General features: G+C 33.6%; 1 protein-coding gene across 2 annotated transcripts in view; it reads right to left on the reverse strand.

The window, feature by feature from the left end:
* The window catches only part of KCNH8 (potassium voltage-gated channel subfamily H member 8), a 200823-nt gene that overhangs the window by 81598 nt on the left and 97471 nt on the right, over window positions 1–21754 (reverse strand). For both annotated transcript variants that reach the window (XM_083823207.1, XM_083823206.1), the window contains exon 5: window positions 19584–19824. In XM_083823207.1, the coding sequence (XP_083679333.1) occupies window positions 19584–19824 (241 nt within the window). The remainder of the gene's footprint in view (window positions 1–19583; window positions 19825–21754) is intronic.

Below are 21754 nucleotides of genomic sequence, written 5' to 3' on the forward strand. Positions count from 1 at the left end.
GTGTTTATGTAGAACACACACACACTGAAGATGAAATAATTAAATATTACGCAGCTCAGTTTAAATGAGCCAGATTTTTTCAAATCAATTGTGTTGTGTTGTTCTTCTTATTCTTAGGTATTTTTCTTACTTCTTGAAATTTCCATTCATCAGGGACATTGTTTTTCATTTCTTACCATGTTTTCTCTTTTTATTTTTATTGTAGTTTTTGTTTTCTGTGCCATTACTTCTGAAGTTGGCTTTGGAAATGACAAAAACATTGTTGCAAGTATAATGAGGACAGCTAGTTTAAAGGAAAGCAAGAGAAGTAGTACCTGAATGGGTTCATTTTAACTGAGTAAATTAACTAAACATAAAACAATCTCAATTGAAAATGCTGCCTCATTGAGGGAACATGAACTGCTACTAGTATATATTAATGCATTTTTTTAATTTCAAGAATTTCATTTCAGAACATTTTCATGCTTAAAGAACATTAAAAGTGAAATACCTTTTCATACCTTATGAACACAGTTACTAGAACAGAGAAGCCATACAGCCCATGCAGAAAATACTGCTGAAGTCCTATAACAGAGTTTACACTCTTCTTCTTCAAAATAGTTTGAAACTGAAATTCATCCACCCACAAACTTCACAAGTTTCTTACACTTTGTTTTAAAAATAGTGGAATTGCTGACATTGAAATGAATTACTAACTCTTATACATGTTTGAACAGATGCAATCACTCAGTATCTATGACTGTGTATCCATCTTAAGAACAGCAGTATCATTTTTTTTTCCTTTAGCTTACTTATATAGATGCTTTACTCCAAGTTTGCTGTGATGTGCTGCTAGGACATTGTGATGATGGAAGCCATGAAGAACTGGGGCCAAGGGCCTCTATATTTCTGGGGCAAAAGGTGTGAATTCATCTAAAGCACTGCCAAATATTGGTATAACGTTATTAAAGTGTCAGTTTTATCATCTCTTTTAATTCTGCTCAGATTTGCCTTGAGATATCCATTTTGTGCATTTATATTGTTAGATAATGTTGTGAAACACAAAAAGATCTGATGAAATTTGTAGCTGCTATAAAACATCATGCTTAATTATGTATATGTGATTTTTTCCTCTTAACTGAAAAAAACACCACCCTCACTCTTAAAAACAAAAAACAAACTACTGAGTTTTAGTTTGATCACCCTAGAAATTTTCTTTATTTTTTTTTTTCAAAACAGAATCAGAGAAGCACTATAAAATATCTGTTGGATTTTCATTTTCAATATGTAGTGAGACAAACGCACACTTAATTTCATTGTCAAATACATATATATATATATTTATATACATATTGCTCATGCATGAAGACAGGACGCTTCTGACACATATTTTGCCATTTTACAATAAAAAAAAGTTAAGAGTTCCAGTTCTAAAACAATATGTTGTTTTGTGTGTTGTTTTTATGCTCTTTAATGTTGATGGCAAAAGTTATTTTTCAGATATATTTCATCCTGTCTTCAGTTTTCATGTGTTTGCTTCTATTTTGGCAGTGAAATACAGGCACAAACAATGTAGGTATTCTTGTTTTCTAGGACAATTTATGACTACAAATAGGGAGGCAGTTACTGAAAAATATATGTTCATATTGTGTAGGACAATAAACACACCACCATCGGCACCTTTAGATGCAGATATATACCAGCTATAAAAGCATTCTTAACTATACGATTCTTAAAAGCCTCTAAAAGAATAATTACTTAACATGAGATTAGAAATGTTATATGAATTTGGGATAAATTAACGTTACAATCTATTTAAATGGGGTAAAAAAAAAAAAAAGCTATTTTTGATTAAAAATCAGTAACCATCTGGACCTGGAAAATATGATCTTATCATACATGTACACTTTGAAAAGATGACAGTCTATGATGTGAACTTGGAAGTGTAAAAGAATTTTTTTAAGGCTTCAAGTGTTTTATCAATATATATGATTTGAACAATTTTTAGGCATGAATTAACAATCAGATTGTTAAGGAAAATCATTAAGCCCTGCTAGTTTAAAAAACAAAAAAGAAACATATGACAACCAACGAATCAATAGACCAAACAAAAAAGCCTCCACAAAGCTGTAAGATACAAAGTAAAACAGAAAATGCAACTGAAATTCAGGAAACATCAGCGGTTAACAAAATTACAAGTCTGAAACTGAGTCACCAGTATTAATTTTCAATACAACCTCATAAAATTGGAGAAATGTTAAGGAAATGGAAACTTGCCAGGATAATTTTAATAATTCAGGGGGAAAAACAAAAAGCAACCCTAAAAGTGATAATCCAGAAGTCAATAGGTTTGCTAATTGCAAAAAAATTGAGGGAGCAGATCCTTCTTGCATATGTTAAACGTGTAGCAATAATAATACACATAAAAGTATAACTGATGCCATAAGTTAATGAATGACATGAAATCATCACTGTCTCTTACTAAGAAAAATGTCTTCTTGACAAATTATCCAGCTAGTTGTTTTCTGCAGCACACTTATATGCACTGAGGTTATAACTCAATTTATTTCATCCTGTATAATTGTAATTTGAAGATTTGCATTATCCAGAATATTAAACACATAAAACAAAAGCCAAACCTGGTTTGCTGCTCAGTTTTAAAATGATGTTACTATGGGTTTGTTTATAAACAAAACAGTTTCTAGACGATTTATCTTGGATGATTAAGTTTTCAATGTTATGATAGTTTTTAATAGAAAAGATGGATGACTGTGTACCAAGACAAATCCAAACATAAAATCAGCCAAATATCACTATGTCATAGGCAAAATACATTTAAAATCCAAGACAGAAAAGGTATCTATAGAAGAAGAGAGAAAGAGAATTACAGAAACTATCTGGACTTCACTTTACTTCATGTTATAAACTCAATTGTTGGTTTACTCTGCTCCAAAATACAGACAGAAGAACTGACCTTTGCACGTTTTTACACATTGATAGACAAATTAGTCAAAATAGAATATACTGGATACACTATTACATCAGTTAAATTCATGTATTCATTTTGGAAATTAAACATGGCCAAGTAAATGATGTGATGAACTTGGATCAGTTGGATTCAAGTTAAATGCCCTAACAATGTAAAACAAACACGGCATCATACTAAATATATTGTTACATTCATGTATGAAATGCTTATGTACTCATGTAACTTAGGCACATGAGATGGATGTATACATGTATGCAGATGTGCTAGGGAGAAGAAAGGCATGTCTGATTTTCATTATTAGCTTTTGCAGCATTGAGTTACTTTTTCTTTCCATAAGAAAATGGAAGATCTCTTTCTCTTCATAACTTTTTTGGGAAAAAAGAGGTATTTGGACTTTCTCTACATGTTCTTTATGTAGCCTACACTAAGACTGCACAAAGTAAGTTCATATCTTCGAGCATGTTACCAATACATGCAAGAAGCCACCACGCACTTTTTTCCCCATTACTGCATTACTGAGGGTAAAGAGAAGAGACAGGCAGAGACTTAGCACAGAGACAGGATCACACTAGATCATTCCTTTAAGGTATCAGAAAAAAGATTTCTTTATCATGTGTTTTGATCCATTGCCCAGTTCCACTGCCAGATCTGGGTCTGGAAGATAATTACTTCCCATATTTCACTGACAGAAATATTTTATGCTGTCTTCCTTAATTTGAGGCTAGACTGTTTGCTAAGATCACCTGACATACACTAACTAGTTAACCTATACACTGTTTGTAACAGGTCAAACTATATTTCTGACAGTTTGATCTCTCCCATTCCTCACTTCTACTTATTAGAGGTGAGTCTCCTAAAATAATAAAATGTTCAGTGAAGTTTTTATTGTTTTGGAACTCTGTTGGCACTTTAAAATTTTCAAGACATAGTGCAGAGTCTTAACACAGTGACTTAGACACATACATAAGACTACCTAGTTCCATGGACCAAGATCTTTCAGTCTATAATTAAGTTTTAAGAAACAGTGTTTGGATTCAACAAAATCCTCATACTAAACAGAAAATATAAATAAAATCAGAGAGAGAAAAAATTTATCCTGGCCTTGCACTCATAAAGCTAGAAAAATGTTTTGAAACCACCTGTTGTATTAAAATGTGAAATTAGCATGGTTTCATATGGTTCATAATACACAAGAGGATCCACTCAACTCCACAGGGGCTCAGTAGAGTTAGTTGCATATTATTCACATTCACAAATCAGCATAGTAGCACCAACAATGTGCATGACTACTTCATGCAGATTTGCTTGATATAGGTAAGAAACAAAGATAAAGATGTTTGTTTCATGAGTTAAAGTATTCCTCAACAGAAAAAAAAAAAAAAAAAGCCCAATGCAGGTTACTGTTTTGGAAAACACAACAGACAGAAATACTGCACTTTCTCCAACTGGTGTCATGAAACCCATAAAAGTGGTAAAACTTCTCCTTCTTGTTTGTCTCAAAAACCTCCAGTGTGTAGTTATCAAGGTTAAAGAAAAGGATTTGCTTACTTATTGCACATTAGTATTTTTGAGGCAACTAAAGCTTTAAAAGAGAAGGAGATAAATGCTTGCTTTAAACTCCCCTAAGCCATCCAGTACACCAAAGGCTTATCAATTCACATATGGAATTCACTGTTCAAGACTGAAGAGATTAGAGGGTTTTCTGCACAGCACCCCTTTCTGCCTTCTTTTCAAAGCAATTTAGCACAACAATCACAGATAATTTTTATGTATAAAAAAATCAAATAGAAAATGGTAAGCGCTTCTTTCAACATCCAAGTCATTAGATAAAAATACAGAAGAAGGTAGGTGAGTGTGATCTTTCATTTCTTGTCAGTTTTCTGAGCTGCACTTAGGTGTAAACAGCTTCTTTGTCTGGGCAACATTATTTACAGCTTAACTATTACCAAGAAAGCTGAAGGGTGAGGGGAAGTGCTCCTAAGCCAAAAAAAAAGGATATATAAAAGCACAACAAAATCTTTAACACAAATTTAGAAAGGAGTATTTATTCTGGAAGGTGTTATTATTTTTAGGAATTATATGTTCTGCAGCCTTTTGGGGATTGCTGTTTAAAGAGTGGAAGGTGAAAATTTTTTACTTTTTTAAATAAATGTTTTCTCATCATTAAAACTTTGATCAATGAGAATGGTAGGCAAATTGAGACAACAAGTAATAAATATCAACAAATTGTAAAATAATCTATTCTGAGAATACTCATGGAATATTTTATATGTTATAACTTTATTGTGAAGCTTACTGTGCACTAGCTTCCACCTACAGATGCCATTAACCTATCAAAGCACAGCGTGAAATTCAAAACAAGCATCAACAATGTAAAGCCTCAGAGATTCCAGGTGACTTCACATCATCAAAATAGTTCTCTTCAGCGCTGGAAGTTCTGAAGTGGTGTTCCAAAGGCCCTAAGATGAGGTGGGCTTTAAGCTTTTTTTTTTTTTTTTCTAAAGGAGGAAGGACACAAATCTTACAGAAGATTACAGCAGTAAACCAGGCAAGAGGGACATTTAATCTCTGAGTTGGTTGTTAAAGCATACATGAAGTGACTGTAATATCTTTTGGACAGTAAGTGTCTCAAAACTTTTCTATATGAGGTATGTTTTAATATATTATCATTAAATATGCTGTAACAGCCAAATTCAGCCTGTACATGCTTCATACTTAAGGTTGTATTTGACGTGTTAGTTTCAGACTGGAACAACTACTATAATCCCTTTTCCATTTCATCAGTTCTCAGGATTCTGAGAGCAATGAATAAATCATATAATAAGTATTATTACTGTATAAAAAAATATACTTCTGAAGCAAAGTAACCTCACCAAATTTTTCCATTTAAGTTGGAAAAAGCATCATTTTAAATGATGTTGGATGCAACATAGATCATGCCACGTGCTAAGGAAAACAGAACAAGGGACATAAATAATGTCACTGACATGGGTAATACCATTAAAAAGTTACCTAAAACTAAAGCAGAAATGACATCAAATAATATCATAATTGGTTGACTCACTGTGTTACAACTTCTGAATACATGAAACATCTGTATATTAAAATATTTGATGTAAGGAGGGAAGAAAGGATGAAGCCTCTCTATTCTTTTCTTCATCAGGAAAACGGATGGGTTCTTATTTCAAGTTATATAATTCAATTTCAGTTACAAGAAAGCTAGAGTTCTCACAAATGAAATCTCAAGATAGACTCTAGACTGTCCTTTTGACTTTAAGAATGTCCTTTAAGTCATGTTTAAACTAAATGATGCCTTTTTCTTCCACATATTTTTGCTTTGTTTTAGAATAGATACATGTGCTTTGTTAAACAAACACCTACACTCTTTAAGTCAATCCTGACCTGTGTTGCAGACTTTGGCTTCTGCACCAATTGCTGTTGTGTGGATGAGCTGGTGAGCTTAACACAAACAAAGTGCTTCAGTCCATAAAGCAGCAAGTCACTGTACTGCTATCAAACACAAATGTGAACTTGGCCTGGCAGCACTCCACAGGGACAACACAAGACTGCCAATTTAAATGGGTTTTGAACAATCAGTCGTATCACCCCACTGCCTCATCTCTGAATATATAAATAGAGATTTTTCAGTTATTTCAGCTCTAATTTCCACCCTCAAGTTATGCAGAACCACTTCATACTAAGAAAAATTTAACGGCAAAACAATGGCCAATAACCCAAAGAAAGACTGCTCTGCTTAGGCTCCTTAGCCAAATCTCTTGCCTCCCCATCTCGTCAGTCTCCTTTCACGTGCCTGCTGCTTTCTCATATATCCTCTACCACTGCTCCGTTCTTGCGTCCAACAACAGAAGTTCTTCCCCTCACACCCACTGAACACAAGTGCCAGTTTATTCAGCTCCTTTCCTCTTTTCCAGCCCTGCTCCTGCTTTGTTCTAGCCTGCAGACTGCTCACCTTCCTCGACCAACCCCACACAAGGTAAACCAGAAATCCTGTTAGCCACTAAATCTGTAAGATGCATACAGAGAAGATAACCAGTGGTTGACAAATCTCACAAAACCTTTTGTATAGTTTTGGTATGATCAACCCCAAACATAAACCTTGACCTTGATTTATCTTCTGGTTGGATCCCTAACTAGCTCAGTCTGGATGGATTCTCATAGCCTACTATTTCCACTACGGGCAAGATGTGCCCAAACATACTTCCTTCCCCTCTCCTCCTCCCCCCCACCCTCACCCCATGTACCAACATTCAAAAATGTTAATTCACATGCAGCTACCATTCCTATTCATATTTTCTTCCAATTAAATTCTCACACTGTATCTACAGCAGTAAATGAAAGATGAAACAGCAGAAAGATGAAACAGCATTATTGTACTGTCTTCCAAATTTGCAGTCATCATGACTACATGCTTTTGTAATACTTTCATTTAAAATTTCTAAAGCCAATACAGTGATCTAACTGAAAAGCTTTAACTTATATCTTTCCTTATTTGAAGGCTTTAATGGCCTTTACTCTCCTGTTAGTGACCATATTTTTGTAAAGAATTTCATTCTGCAGTCATGAAAGTCCATGCTCATGCAGCAATGCTCAGTTCCTATGAAATGACAATGTATTTCATATTTGGGCATACATTTGCTGGGAACTTGAAGCAAGTCAGTAAGGTGGCAGAACCATTTGGTGACTGTTCTTGAATTAAAGATTTACCATCCTGTCCCCTTCCAGATTTCTTTTGCAATCACATTCACACATTCCTACTTAGTCATTGGTGTAAAAATACTAGTTTAAACTGGTACAGAATCACACAGAATCACACACAGAATCACACGGAATGGTACTCAACAAAACGAAAAAAGACTACACGAAAACAGAGGTTCTACTTAATGCATAATGCAGGTTGCAATCCTAAATGATATGAAAAGGTGAAAACTATAAAATAATATTCACAGAACTATTTTATTAATCCTTAAGATGTTTTCCAGAATAATTCCTCTTTTCCAACTTCAGAAGTGAAATTCTAAAATATGTTTTGTATAATCTCAATTTCTAATCCCTAAAAAATCTAAAATGATCTAATCTAAAAAATACAATAAAATAAAATAAAATATAGATAATCCAATAGTAAAACTTTATTTTCAGGCCAGATGAATCTCTTCACCCATAAACAGGATTATTTTACCTGAACCAGCTGATTTTCCTGTGCCCACATTACTTGTTTTCTCTTTAAGCTTTATATTTTAAAATAAATCCTGCTGGGATTAGACATATGATCAAGTTACAGCAGAATAACAATTTAGGATTAGTCAGCTGATTCAATAACTGCCTGTGGCACACTTTTTGATTGCAGCAAATTCTAGGCAATATAACTCATTTTACCTCTCTTTTACTGTGAAATAACTGAAATTGAAAAATTCTGCACTTTAGGGCAAGTAGGATACATATAAACAGTAACCAGGGAACTGGGTGATGCATGAATTCTCATTAGACTACAGTAATTCAATCCTGTGCTTGAGACCTAGATAATTTAGGCATATTAACCCCATTGATTTTCAGAGTAGACAGTTTCCTACACCTCCTCTCTCTCCTAGATGTTACAAATGGCTCTTTCCTTATTTCTTTTATTTTTTTCTCATATTCCTTTATGTGATTTTATATTGATTGTTTTTAGCTAGCTATACATTCCCCAAAGCCCAAGATCTTTGATCTATCTGATTATTTGACCCGATGTTATTTAAGTATATATGGTATCAGAATCTGGCCAGAGAGTTTTCAGGGAAGGTTCCAGGAAATATTAGTGCTATATTGATTAAGAACAATTTATTTGTTCCTGTATAAACTCTACTTTTTTTCTTTTCTACTGCTTTTGTAAAACTAAATATTCCTAGTTAATTTGCTAGTTTCAATTTATTCAAATGAAAGAGTAATCTTTCATCTTATAATGTTCCTTCAAACATTTATTACCACAATTAGTTTGACAATTTTCTTTTAGGTGCTAAGAGGTTAATCTGAGGGAGATAATATTTTTTATGTAGGAGAGGAAAATAATGTTTATTTTACACCTGATGCTTAGAAATCCAGGCTACTATGAAGTCAAGTAAAATTTATGAGAAAAAAAAATACAGGGATTAAATAGTAAACATAGATACCTCTACAAATACCTGAGGGGACAATGTAAGGAAGATGGGGCCAAACTCTTCTGGGTGGTGGCCAGTGATAAAACAAGGGGTAATGGGTATAAATTGAACAACAGGAGGTTTCATCACTATATGAGGAAGAACTACTTTACGTTTTGGGTGACAGAGCATTGGAACAGGCTGCTCAGAGAGGTTGTGAAGTTATTCTTTGGAGCTATTCAAAACCTGTCTGGATGCGATCCTGTGTAACATGCTCTAGGTGACCCTGCTTGAGCAGGGTTGGATTAGATGATCCTTGGAGGTCCCTTCCAATCCAACCTCAACTATTCTGTGATTCTACGATTCTGTGATGCACTCCCAAAAATAATGTCTTTAAAACAACCCACTGTAGCTGCTGAATTATTATTATTATTATTATTAATAATTATTATATTTAATTTATTTATTTTTTAAGGAAGTTATAGCAAGAGCGGAACATATACTAACTAAAAATCAACATAAAATACAGAAATCTTTACATGAAAATCTAGACATTTTGGGGAAAGAGAAATAAATCATTGGTACACACGACTGAACTTCAGTTCCACTATATTAGTGCTATCCGATCAAGAGAGAGACTGTTAATAATTTTGCAGAAAAAACAGATATATTCAACAAATACTTATTTTCTAATTTATCTAATTTTAGAATGGAGCAGCAAAATATGCTTTTATCATATCAGATACTAAATTACCATCCAATGTATCCTACCTAAGAGTCAGAGGGTAGAAACATTTTAAAACAGCAATCCTAAAGGTTTAGCAAAATGTCAATTCTGCAGATTAATGAAAAAGAAAACTACAAATAATTAAAAATAAAAAAGAAAAAAAAAAGAGAAAAGAAAGCCATGTCATAGATAAGTTGTGGATTCTCTTTCCTCCGAGGTCTTTGAACAAGAGCAGATGGTATCAGGAAAACATGACTTAGCCAAAAAACATAATGTATTGGAGTTAATACCTGGATGAAATTAATACCTTATATTCAAGATTGAACAAGATGGTCATATTTTTCTTTCTTAGGAGAATCTTTATGAACTGAAAGGTCATATAAAACTATACAAAACTGAAATCTCAGCTGTATTGTGATGACATATGTTACAATGCTAAGGAAGAAGCCACCCTAATTTTTACACTGCTAGAAATTAAAGAAATTAAGTATCCCAAGATACAAACAGTAGGTTTCAATGGATTTTTAATCTGAAGAGTAATATCAAAAGTCAACATCATACCACATTGAGGAGCATAATCATTAAATAAAATTACATAAAAAGGTTAGATTTAGTCCTTAAGCAACAGTACATTTAAAATGGCAAAATATCGCTAATGATTATACCTCTTCCTCCTACTTCTCTTTGCATGCAGCCCCCAGTAAAGTTTTCTCCTGGTAATTAGCACTCCAGACTATTTAGGAAGCAGGTCAGTCAAGTTTGTGTGGGCATTCACAGAGGATGAAAACTTTATCAGGCACATGTTACACCTCTACTCAAAGATCTTTTTTAGAGGTTTCATGGATTTAGTTGGACAGCTATTGTTAAGATGAATATTGGAGCATAGTTTAGAGCTACAAATTCTCAAAATGCTCATCACAGGGAAATCACATTCATGTACTATAATTGACTTCTGAAAAAAAAAAAAGCTTCTGCTAATGTGGAATTGATACAATTAACAGATTTTGCTGTATTAAACTCATCACTGAATATAGTAAGCTGTTTTACTAGTCAAATTTCTCCTACAAAAGGAGTTTATTCACTATGGGACACCAAAATGCTGATCACTGTACAGCACACGAGGAGTGACATGTTCCCTGCTCTGAGGCAGTATTCTGACATATGTTTTCAACCTTGCTCCAGTACAGTCTGACAAACTGACAAAATGTTTACTAATTTTAATGGATCAAGATCTGTTCTCTGGCAAGAACTGGTTCCCAAAACCCAGACCATCTGTATCTTACACACTGATCTGCTCTTCCTCACTACTTGTTCTTGCAACAGAAGGCAATGGGATACTGAGGTCATGACCAAGTGGAAATACTGTTTTACTTAGGTAAATTATCCATTAACACAAAAATCTGAAAGCATTAGTGCTTTGAATGGATACTGTGGAAACAAAAGCCATTCCCTCCAGGAGTACAATGTATAGACAGTGTATATACCAATATATACCAATGCTTTGCCATGGTATGTTCAATCCAACACCACAGTTACAGGCTGCTGTACTCGTTACTGGAGGCATGCTGTAGGCATACAGAATGGTAGGCACACAAAAATTAAAATGGGGGTTTTAATGGCAATGTTTTACCATACTAAGAGACCATGAGCTCAAATCCCAATATCATGAAACAGATAGGAAGACCACAGACTTAAATAATAAAAGGAGTCATACTCCTTTATCTCCTTCCTTGATTTTTAGTCCTTTGAGTGTACCTTTTTAAGTTGGTCTCCTTAACTATGAGGATGTTTAACAGAGATTATGTAATCTCACTTTTACAGTAGCTGATATTGGAACTTGGACTTGGAAAGACTTTTATGTATTTATTTATTATAAACAAACTATACTCTGCCTTTAAAAACAGACTCAATCCATGAACACACTGAGTAACTGAAATATACTATACTGACTTTTTTTTCTTTTTTTCTTTTTTTTTCTTTTTTTTTTCTTTTTTTTTCTTTTTTTTTTTTTCCCAAGGAAGATACAGAATTTGGAGACTTGAAATAAAAACAAAGAATTAAAAATATATCTGAAATATGTCCTGCTAGCTCTGCTTTTAAAAAAGCTTGTATTTGTGATTGCTGAAGTGCAAAAGTTTCTACATGGGCAATTTTCTTAATAGGACTTAAAGAAATATGGTAGAAAGAAGCAACTTCAAGGAATAAAAGAACATCAATCATATGACTTAACTTTTCACTAAATTCAATGTGTGTGAAGCAACTATATTTAGTTGCGAGGCACTTCAGAAAAAGAGTTGCTGTGGTTTAACCCTGGTAGGCAGCTAAGCATCACACAAACACCCATTCTCTTCCCCCACTTCCCATGGGATAGGGAAGAGAATCAAATGGTCAAAAATTGAAAACTTGTGGGCTGAGATAAAGACAGTTTAATAACTTAAAAGGAGGGTGAAGGAGAGGGGAGGGAAGGCAAAGAATAACAAAACCAAGGAAAAAAACAGTGATTCAAAACACAATTGCTTATTACCAGATGACTGATAATTGGGTAGATGCTGAGCAACGGCAACCATGCCCCCTCCCCCCCAATTTTTCTTGCTGAGCATGATGACGTGGGGTACAGAATAACCCTTTGATCAGTTTGGGTCAGCTGTCCTAGCTGTGTCCCTTCCCAGCTTCCTGTGCACCCCCAGCATCCTCACTAGCATGACAGCATAAGAAGCTGAAAAGTTCTTGACTCATTGTAAGCACTGCTCATCAGTAACTAAATCATTGATGTGTTATCTAAGTTTTCATCACAAATCCAAAACATAGCACCATACAAAATACTATGAATAAAAATAACTCTATCCTATCCAAAACTATCACAACAGTTCTCTTTACAGAAATGCTGCAGACAACAATGAAAAGATGGAACAAATAAAACATTCATTGGGCAATGTGACAACTGCTTTGCCCATTTAAAATTTTCTTTAGTTTTTAAATGATCAGAAGAGGGAAACTGGAAATATTTCTCTCAGAAATACCTCCATGCAGCTAGATAACAGTTCACATAGGATGTTATCCATAAAACATTAAAAAAAAAAAAGGCCACAGGCAAGATAATAGAAATATGGTTAACTACTAATCACCTAACCATTTCTTGGAAATGACCTGGGTAGTTAATTAAGACTTTAACCTTGAGTTTAATCTACAGTGTTGTTTTATCATCGTGTTATATGATAACAAACCTAAATGCAAACTTTATCTGATTGTAGCATTAACGCAAGTCAGTCATACAATATATGACAGGGTAATATTAACAGGCTTTTTGCAAACCTTATGAAAGGCAACAGCAGAATGAAAATTACTTACAAAATTGTTACTACAGCACTTCATAATGTGCGTGTTGACTATAGCTGAAACAATAATTTGTCACAGTTGTTTTTTGTTTGTTTTACAATGACACCACAGTATAGATGACAAAATAATAATAATAATAATAATAATAATAATAAAAGAATGAAGAACCTGTTGTAGTTCTCTACTAAGTTCTAAGAAGCCTGTCACTCTGATGTTACAAGTCTCATTGTGAAACAGGAAGGAGGAAAGAAAAATAATGTGAATATATTCGTTTAGGACAGGTGATAAATGGCACACTGACTATATTTTTCAGAAGCATAAATGCAGTATATCTTGTCCAGCTATAAGCTGCCTACAGAGCTCTCCCCAGAATTGTAAGGGGAGAGAGTAAGAAGGAGAGTAAATGCCTCATATTTCAGCCTGTACTCATGATGATCCCATGATCTTAAATGTGTTTTTGCATAAGCCACTTGCTTTGTTCTAGGTATTCCTTCACAAAATCAATGTGTAGCTATGAGATCACACCTCAGATGAGAAAGAGTCAGCAGAGCCAATTCAAGTCAAATTTTCAGGGTGCCTCCATTATCATATAATGTATCTACCTTGATATACAGAAATGTTTCCATGGAAATTATCACTTCTAAATTATTGTGGCTTATGCTTGTCTCCTTTATGTACAGCTGGATGTTTTTGTGCACGGAAATGGCATTTTACATGCAGAAGAGCAGCTGTCCTCTTTAGAAGGATATGTAGGGAAGGTTACTGGAAACATTTCTAACAATACAATGGTCTTGCAAACTTTAATTTGTCACACTGAGTGAGAATCTTTAAGAAATGTATTACTTTTTTCAACATAAATATTGTTTAATGTTTATTCACACTTCCAGGCAACTCATAGTTCATGAAAAGTGCATTAGGTCCTTGCCTCCCTAATGTTAGGTACATCAATGATATTCTATCCTTTTTCAAGTTTTGTCCATATGTATTCATGGATAATACCATTTGATGCTCAGATATAAATTCAAACCAATGTCTTGGCATCTACCTAATATTTTGTTTACTAGGGTCTGAAGGTAAAATTTCTAAAATATTGTTCCACTACCATTTCCTTTCAAAATGTACAAGACCTCTTATTAGATTTTAATTTCTCTAGGCACAAAAATTGTTTTACATGTCCTTCTGTACACTTGCAAAGATATGAAATGATAGCCATAATAATGAAAAAAGGATATGAGGAGAAAAAGGAAAATAAATTTGCTAATTTAAAGAAACCTAAAAAAATCTATAACATTTAATAGTATCTCATCTGATTCCAACATTTTTTTCTTGATATATATATAATTTTCAATACAATATTATGCATACTTGAACAACTGTGTAAGTCACAAATATTGATACAAATTTATACTGGTTTTATACCATATTTTTAAATTTATAAATTCTAAAGATTCAAAGGCTTCATATAATTTAAGACACTTTTGGGATTACTTGATATCTGTTGCTTCTGAGTAATTTAGATTTGTGATAGACAATGATGGGAGACGTCTCTAATTTTCAGTATGTTGTGGTTTAACCCGGCTGGCAGCTAAACACCACACAGCCGTTCGCTCACCCTCCCCCCTCCCTCTCTGGGATGGGGGAGAGAAACGGGAAAGTGAAGCCTGTGAGTTGAGATAAAGACAGTTTATTAAGACAGGAAAATAATAATAACAATAATAATAATATTAGTGATAATGGTAATAGTATTAACAATAATAATGTGTAAGAAAACAAGTGATGCACAATGCAATTGCTCACCACCCGCTGACCGATGCCCAGCCTATCCCCGAGCAGCCGGTCCCCCACCCCGGCCAGCCACCCCTATATATTGTTTAGCATGACGTCAGATGGTATGGAATACCCCTTTGGCCAGTTTGGGTCAGCTGTCCTGGGTCTGTCCCCTCCCAGCTCCTGCTGCACCCCCAGCCTGCTCGCTGGCAGGACAGAGCGAGAAGCCGAAAAGTCCTTGGCCTGGTGTAAACACTGCTCTGCAACAATTAAAACATCAGCATGTTATCAGCGCTCTTCTCATCCTAATCCAAAACATAGCACCCTACCAGCTACTATGAGCTACTTAACTCTGTCCTAACTGGAACCAGGACACAGTATCATGCAACAAAAATTGCAGCACTATGGCTTCTAAACATGCTGCTGTTAAAAGCTGAAATTATTGAAAAAAAAAACAACACACTGTTAAACAGTATTTAACAAGACAGAGAGAGATATACAAAGAGAATCTTAGTAACCATGATTCATTTTCTCTCTTGAAATCATAAACTATGGAGAAATTCTTTATACTTGAGGGGGAAGGAGTAAGTTGTCTTTTTTTTTTTTTTCTTTTTTTTTTTCCCTAAGGTAGGCAAAACAATACTTTGGGGAAAATAATTTAAAATGACTGTTGCCATTATTGTTATAGATAGCATAATTTTATACCTATAACTAGTAGCCAGTTTCTTCTATCTTCCATCAGAAACTAATGGAGTCCAAAAATAGAAAACTGAAATTAAAAGTGAAAGGTTTCTTATTTTTCTAGCTTTTCTCTGCACAGTTGTTCCTGGCCACCTTAGGAGACAAGATACTCAGACACCTCTCATCTTATCTAGCAAATAAAGTATTACAATTAGCCTGAAAATGTATACATGAACAATTGCATTGAACTTCACTCCTGTTGAAGATATCCTATTCAAATAGTCCTGTGTGGTAATGAATCTGAGCACATAGCAACAAAATACTGATAATCTTTTGGTAATGTTACTTTCTTTGATTTAGGTGTTCAAAATGTTTTAAAAATAAATAAGGCAATATCTGAGAGCTGGAATGAAATAGGAAGAAAAGCACTATATATATACAGAGGGGTAAATGTTATGCAAACAGGAAGGTATTACTAATAAAATGGAATGAAATGGGAAAGAGATTCTTCCAGCTTTTTTTTTTTTTTCTGTCAAAAAGTCAGAAAATATTATTTTACAAATATTAATGAAAACTAACAAAAATATATTATGCTTCTTGGACATATTGATATTTCATCTGTCCAGGCCCTAGGCATATGTAATCTACAAATGAAGTACCCAGCTACTGCTTATGCAAATTAAGGGATAGGACAGAAACGTTAACATAGTGTCATAAAGCAGGCAATCTCACTCACCAAATGAAACGCCAAGATAATTATTTTGTTTGCTTAAAACACTAATCTTAAAAAGGTTTTCTTTCCACCTCTTTATGATTTTAAGATACATAAAGCAGTCAATGAGTTCTAAACTAAACCAGTTTTAAATTATCATTGGATAGAGGAAGCAACAGATCTATTTACAGGAGAATGTTAAAGAAAGATTGCTAACATTACAACGGGAAAGAGATCTACACGTACATTTAAACATTGCATCAAAAGCAAAAAATAATTTTAACTTTATTTTAACTTAATAATTTTAACTTGAGAAGCCTTAATTACTTTCTGTCACCAGCATCTTCTTCAAAGATATCATAAAATGGGTTATTATTATTAATCTTCTGTTTGTATTTTAGACATCTTTAAAGGTTAAATCAGTTAAAACTCTAGCTAGATATGTTCTTTTCTCATAAATAGTTTAAATCAGATTAATACTCATAAATACCCCAACTAAGGTGAATACTTCCATATGTATTTTATCATGCTTAAGCACATACTGAATTGTAAATTGAAAAAAAAAAAAAGAAAAAGTTTTTTTAGCCAGTATATTCATTCAAACTCTTCTGCATAAAGGAAAACTTATCACTTCACTTGAACTGATGTGTAGACAACATCTCTCCTTTTTATAGACATGACTCTGCTCCCTTTGATAACACAGCAAAAAAGTAAGACATTGTAAATCCAAATAAGAGTTTATGCAATTTATGTGCATAAAAGGAATATTATTCCATGTTCTGCGAAATCTGAATGAAATCAAAGTAGGTAGACTCTTTTTCCTCAAGCCATGATCACAGGACTGTAAAACAGCTGAAGGCCCCATCTAAAGCAGAGATTCCCATTGTCTGACTGAGATGGTAGCATCATAAAAAGAATTTTGCTCAGCACTTCTCACTGGCTTTTCTCAGAGTGCACAGATCACTCATCAAAGAGGTGCTTGGCAGAGCCCCAGTGTAACAGTGCCCTCAAACCTATGCTTAATTTTATGCATGTTGTCAGTTTTACTATTTTCATTATGGTAACACATGTTCTGAGACATTCATCCAACATTTTAATGGACAAGGGACCATTAAGAGGTGACTATAAACATACTATTTTTCTTTAAATTTAGTGCAGAGATTTATATGCAGCATGCGATTGTCCTGAAAATGCTCTATAAACCTTTCCCCAGAGCCACAAATTAAAAACAGAAAAAAAGTTGAGACGCAATTAATTTGGGAAAAATCAAGCTGTTAATGAAACTGGGGGAGAAAAATGGTATGTTACAGTTCAGTATTTGTGGTTACCAGTAATATTAACTATGTAAAGAAGTATTCTCTAAGATTTTAAACAATTTTCTTTGAATATATTTGCTTCAATCCACAGTTTTATTTCCTGGATGATAGAGCTAAAGATCTAACCAGAAAATATCAAGCAAAATTGACAGGGAATCTTGCTTTTATTATTATGATGATGATTTTTACCCAGTTACTCTATTGGTCATAGAAATACCATTGCTTTTGACTTATACTAGTATAAGAATTCTGTGTTTCCAGTAAAGGATATAAACAGAAAAGTAGCACTGAGCAATATGCCATCTGTCTTGCTACAAATGAAAACTACAGCAGATAAATCAGATAGTCCCAGCTCTCTTGTGCTCAGATTCTAATAAAGACATTCATAACACAAGCCAGTTATCTACACCTGTGTGAGGTGAAGGATACAACCATTATCAAAGTATCTTAACTTTGAGTCTACTGTTTTCATAAACACAGAAAGACTCCCAGGTAGATCAAGTGGAATTCATTTTGTATTCCTTAAAATGGAGTCACTTATGACTGACTAGAGTCATGACCTTGCTGCTTTCATACAGGAAAAAAAAATTATCCTCTATTATCTGCATTGCAGAACACAGATTTCTTACTGCAATGCCTCAGTACCATTCAATATGAATCACTTGCGAGATTGAGAGCCAGATGAGATGTCATAGTAAGTATAAAAGAGGAAGATTACACCTTAAACACACTGGCAAATCAATGTCCAAAGGAGGAAATATAAATACCTATCATGCAAGCTGCATATTCCACCAGTAGCAGGGAAGCTAGTTTTATTGTCTACAGTAACCATATCAAAATGATGGAATAAAGTTTTCTTTTTTTTTGTTTAATATTTTATTTTGTAAGAAAATCTCCTGTTAAACTATAGACATATGGAGTTGTTCCTTAGCGTTTAAGGAGTTCCAGTCTTTAATTCTCCTAGAGAGGACATAACATTGCTTTTAATGAATGAATAATTACTTTTTTTTTTTTCAGGAAAAAGATAGAAAAGTAAAATTGAAAAGAATTTTAAAATCTTAAGGTGATTTTATTCTTTTATTCATTTTCTTTCTCTGTTAGAACCTGTCTTAAGTCTTTTCACATTCGAGAAACACATACTCAACTTTGCTTATTTATTTAAAATAACTTCACATGCATATTATCAAAAGATCTGATGGTCAGTGTGACTGCAGACAGTGATGTTACAACAATAAAAACGTTGAGAAAAAAGCCTCTGTGTGACCCTGGCCAGTGATTCTTTTCTATATATGTAAAGAAAGGAATAAAATGTAATACAAGAAAAGAAAAACCCTAGCTATAATTCATTTGCTATTAGACTTCACTTTGTTTTCCCTGTAATTCATTGAAGTTATAAATATTAAACAGACCATTGAAATAAAAACTTTAAAGAACGGACCAGATGCCAAGCTTCAACCACTTAAATTTTATCCCAGTTGTCAGTATAGCATATAGACATTGTATATTAGCATTACGGCAATATAATTTTTAATCTTATTAATTTTTAAAATCTAGTGATTTTCAACTTGTGGTCTGTGGGTCTTCAAAGTGTTTGTAAAAGGTAAATAAGAAAAAATGTTATGAACAACAGTATTGTAAGGAATTGGGAAGGTTTTAAGCATCCCCAGGGTAAAAAAGGAAAAAAAAAAAAGAAAAAAAAAAAGAAAAAAGGTTTTCAACCTTAAGTTCAAACTCCCTTTTGAGAAATAACAGGACTACCTGAAGCACTTCAATGTAAATAAATATAAAAATAGATCAAAAGTTCAAGCAAAATCTCAAACTATACAACTAAAATTTATTTTCTTTAAAATCATGAAAACATATGATTTCCCCTTTTCTAAATCATATGTTTTGTGAAAACCTAAAAAAAAAAAAAGACCCCAAACAAACTCCAGAGATATCTTACCAATGATAAAAAGAATTTCCACTGCAATGTCACTGACAGTTGTGCTTCGAGTTGTAGACAGCTCATCATGGCCAATAAAGCAAACATTATAAGGTACAGTCACAGCAACATAAAACGTTGCCAGTAAAATAAGCCAGTCCCAGCCAGCTTTAAAAGTGCTAAAATGCAACAATATGAATTTGGATTTTTTTGCATCTGAAACTTTGTATTCTGGAAATGCTGGTTTATCTACAAAAACATTCTGAAAAGAGAAAAAAATGTAATGAGACAAAACATTAATTTGATCACACAGACATTTCTTCTAATATAGCTTTTTTTTTCTTTTCCAAAATTACAAAGAAATATGACAGTCAAATTCAGGCAAGAATTAAAATTGTAACATATCTTTCAAAAACACAAACATATTTACATATTATTTTAAACTTATGCACATTCTTTGAGTTTTTCCTATTTTTGGAAGGATTTTTTGCTAAAAACAAATATTACAAATGCTGAAAGACAGATTATTCTTCACTGTTAGTGCGATTTTTTCATCTTGAAAATCTGAATCAAAGAGTAGTCTTTTAATCTCACAATTAAAATGCATCATAGAATTCATACATCATCTAAAAGCTACACTGGTATGAAATACTGAGAATTTACCTGTAAAATAAAGATTAAAAGTAAATTAGAAAATGTATCTGCTGTTTTCAAAAGATTCAAAAAAGAAAAGTGGCAAAACATGTTGAAGAAAATATCCTGAACAAATTAAAATATTTTCTTAGAAAGAACAGATATAGGTTCCAATTCAAATGACTTGAACAGTGTATCACCAGTTCTGTTGTGGGTTTAGATTAGATTTAGATTAATTCACGATCTCCCTAGAGAAGCATATTTTAAAATATTTTTTCTTGTCTTGTCTCTACACTAACATTTTTAACAAGATCTCTTTGTTGCTAACACAGTCCTCATGTTTATTTAGGTACATGGTTCTGATGATGGAATAGCTTTTGTGAATGTTGGGGCAGAAAGAAGATTAATGAGGAATGCCATAAATAGAATCAGAAGGGGATGGAATCTTGCAAACTATTTCTTCCTCTGTTGGGTGAATTCTGACTAAAAAGCAATGATTTTCTGACAGACAGGCTAAAGCTTTGCGTACATAAGGACATAATACTGCAAAATGGGAATAAACCTATGGAATGTAATAGAAATTGCTGAAGACAAAATATCCTTTCTATGTATATTTTCAGAGCTGTGGAGAGGTTGTTTCAGACTAGGTCTAGCCTGGTCCTGTGGATTGGACAGCTAGTTGGAGAGTCCTGGTTTAGTTTCATATCAAGGTATCCAGTTCACATGCCCTGAGACTGCTATGAACCAAAGCACAATTAGTAAGAATTCTTTTGAAAATTCCACTCTGATATAAACCAAAATACTGATGTAGACCCACCATAATATGGCTTCAGAACTGACTGCCTTCACCGTTAGATAATGCCTAGCTTTGTCTTGAACCTTGAGTCTTTATCATCTAACATAGGTCTCTGCATAAAAGACTTCAGTGCAACAAACAAGTTTTATAAATACTTAGCTTTCATCCTCCAGAGTTTAACAAAACCACTTGCCCTGCTGGAAAGCAGCATGTAGTTCATGAACTGTCTTGTGTTATTTACTAACAAAAATCTTGCTCACTGTCGTTGTGCCCCCAGTTAATGCTGTGCCAGTAATGAAGAGCTTCACAAAACAATATTGTGTATTCAGCAAGCTATGATTGCTTCTGATCTCAAAGTTACTATGAATATAAAAAAGACAACTGCATGACTCCAGACTTAATTACATTTGCGTTGTCTGTCATAGCCTTTCTGTCTGTGCAATTCTTTTGAAATACTGATATCCTTCTCTTCTCCATTCTTGGTTCTCATTCATGAAGCTGGAGGACTGAATTCTCGTTGTTACTATTGGTCCATTCTTAATCACGAAGAAGAAAATGTTCCTATTATGAATTTGAATTCAAACCCTTAAAAATAAATTCACTGAATGAAGTAAATGAGTGCTTAACACACACATTTTAAACCAGTATAATATCAGCTGCACAAGGATTTTGACAGTACAGGAAAGTCACCAAAGGATATTTAAAAGTCACATTCCTAAAAATATTGCTGCACTATCAAAATATCATTGGAAGATATTCTGCA

The sequence above is a fragment of the Anser anser genome (assembly GCF_964211835.1).
Source record: "Anser anser genome assembly, chromosome: 2".
Classification (NCBI taxonomy): domain Eukaryota; kingdom Metazoa; phylum Chordata; class Aves; order Anseriformes; family Anatidae; genus Anser; species Anser anser.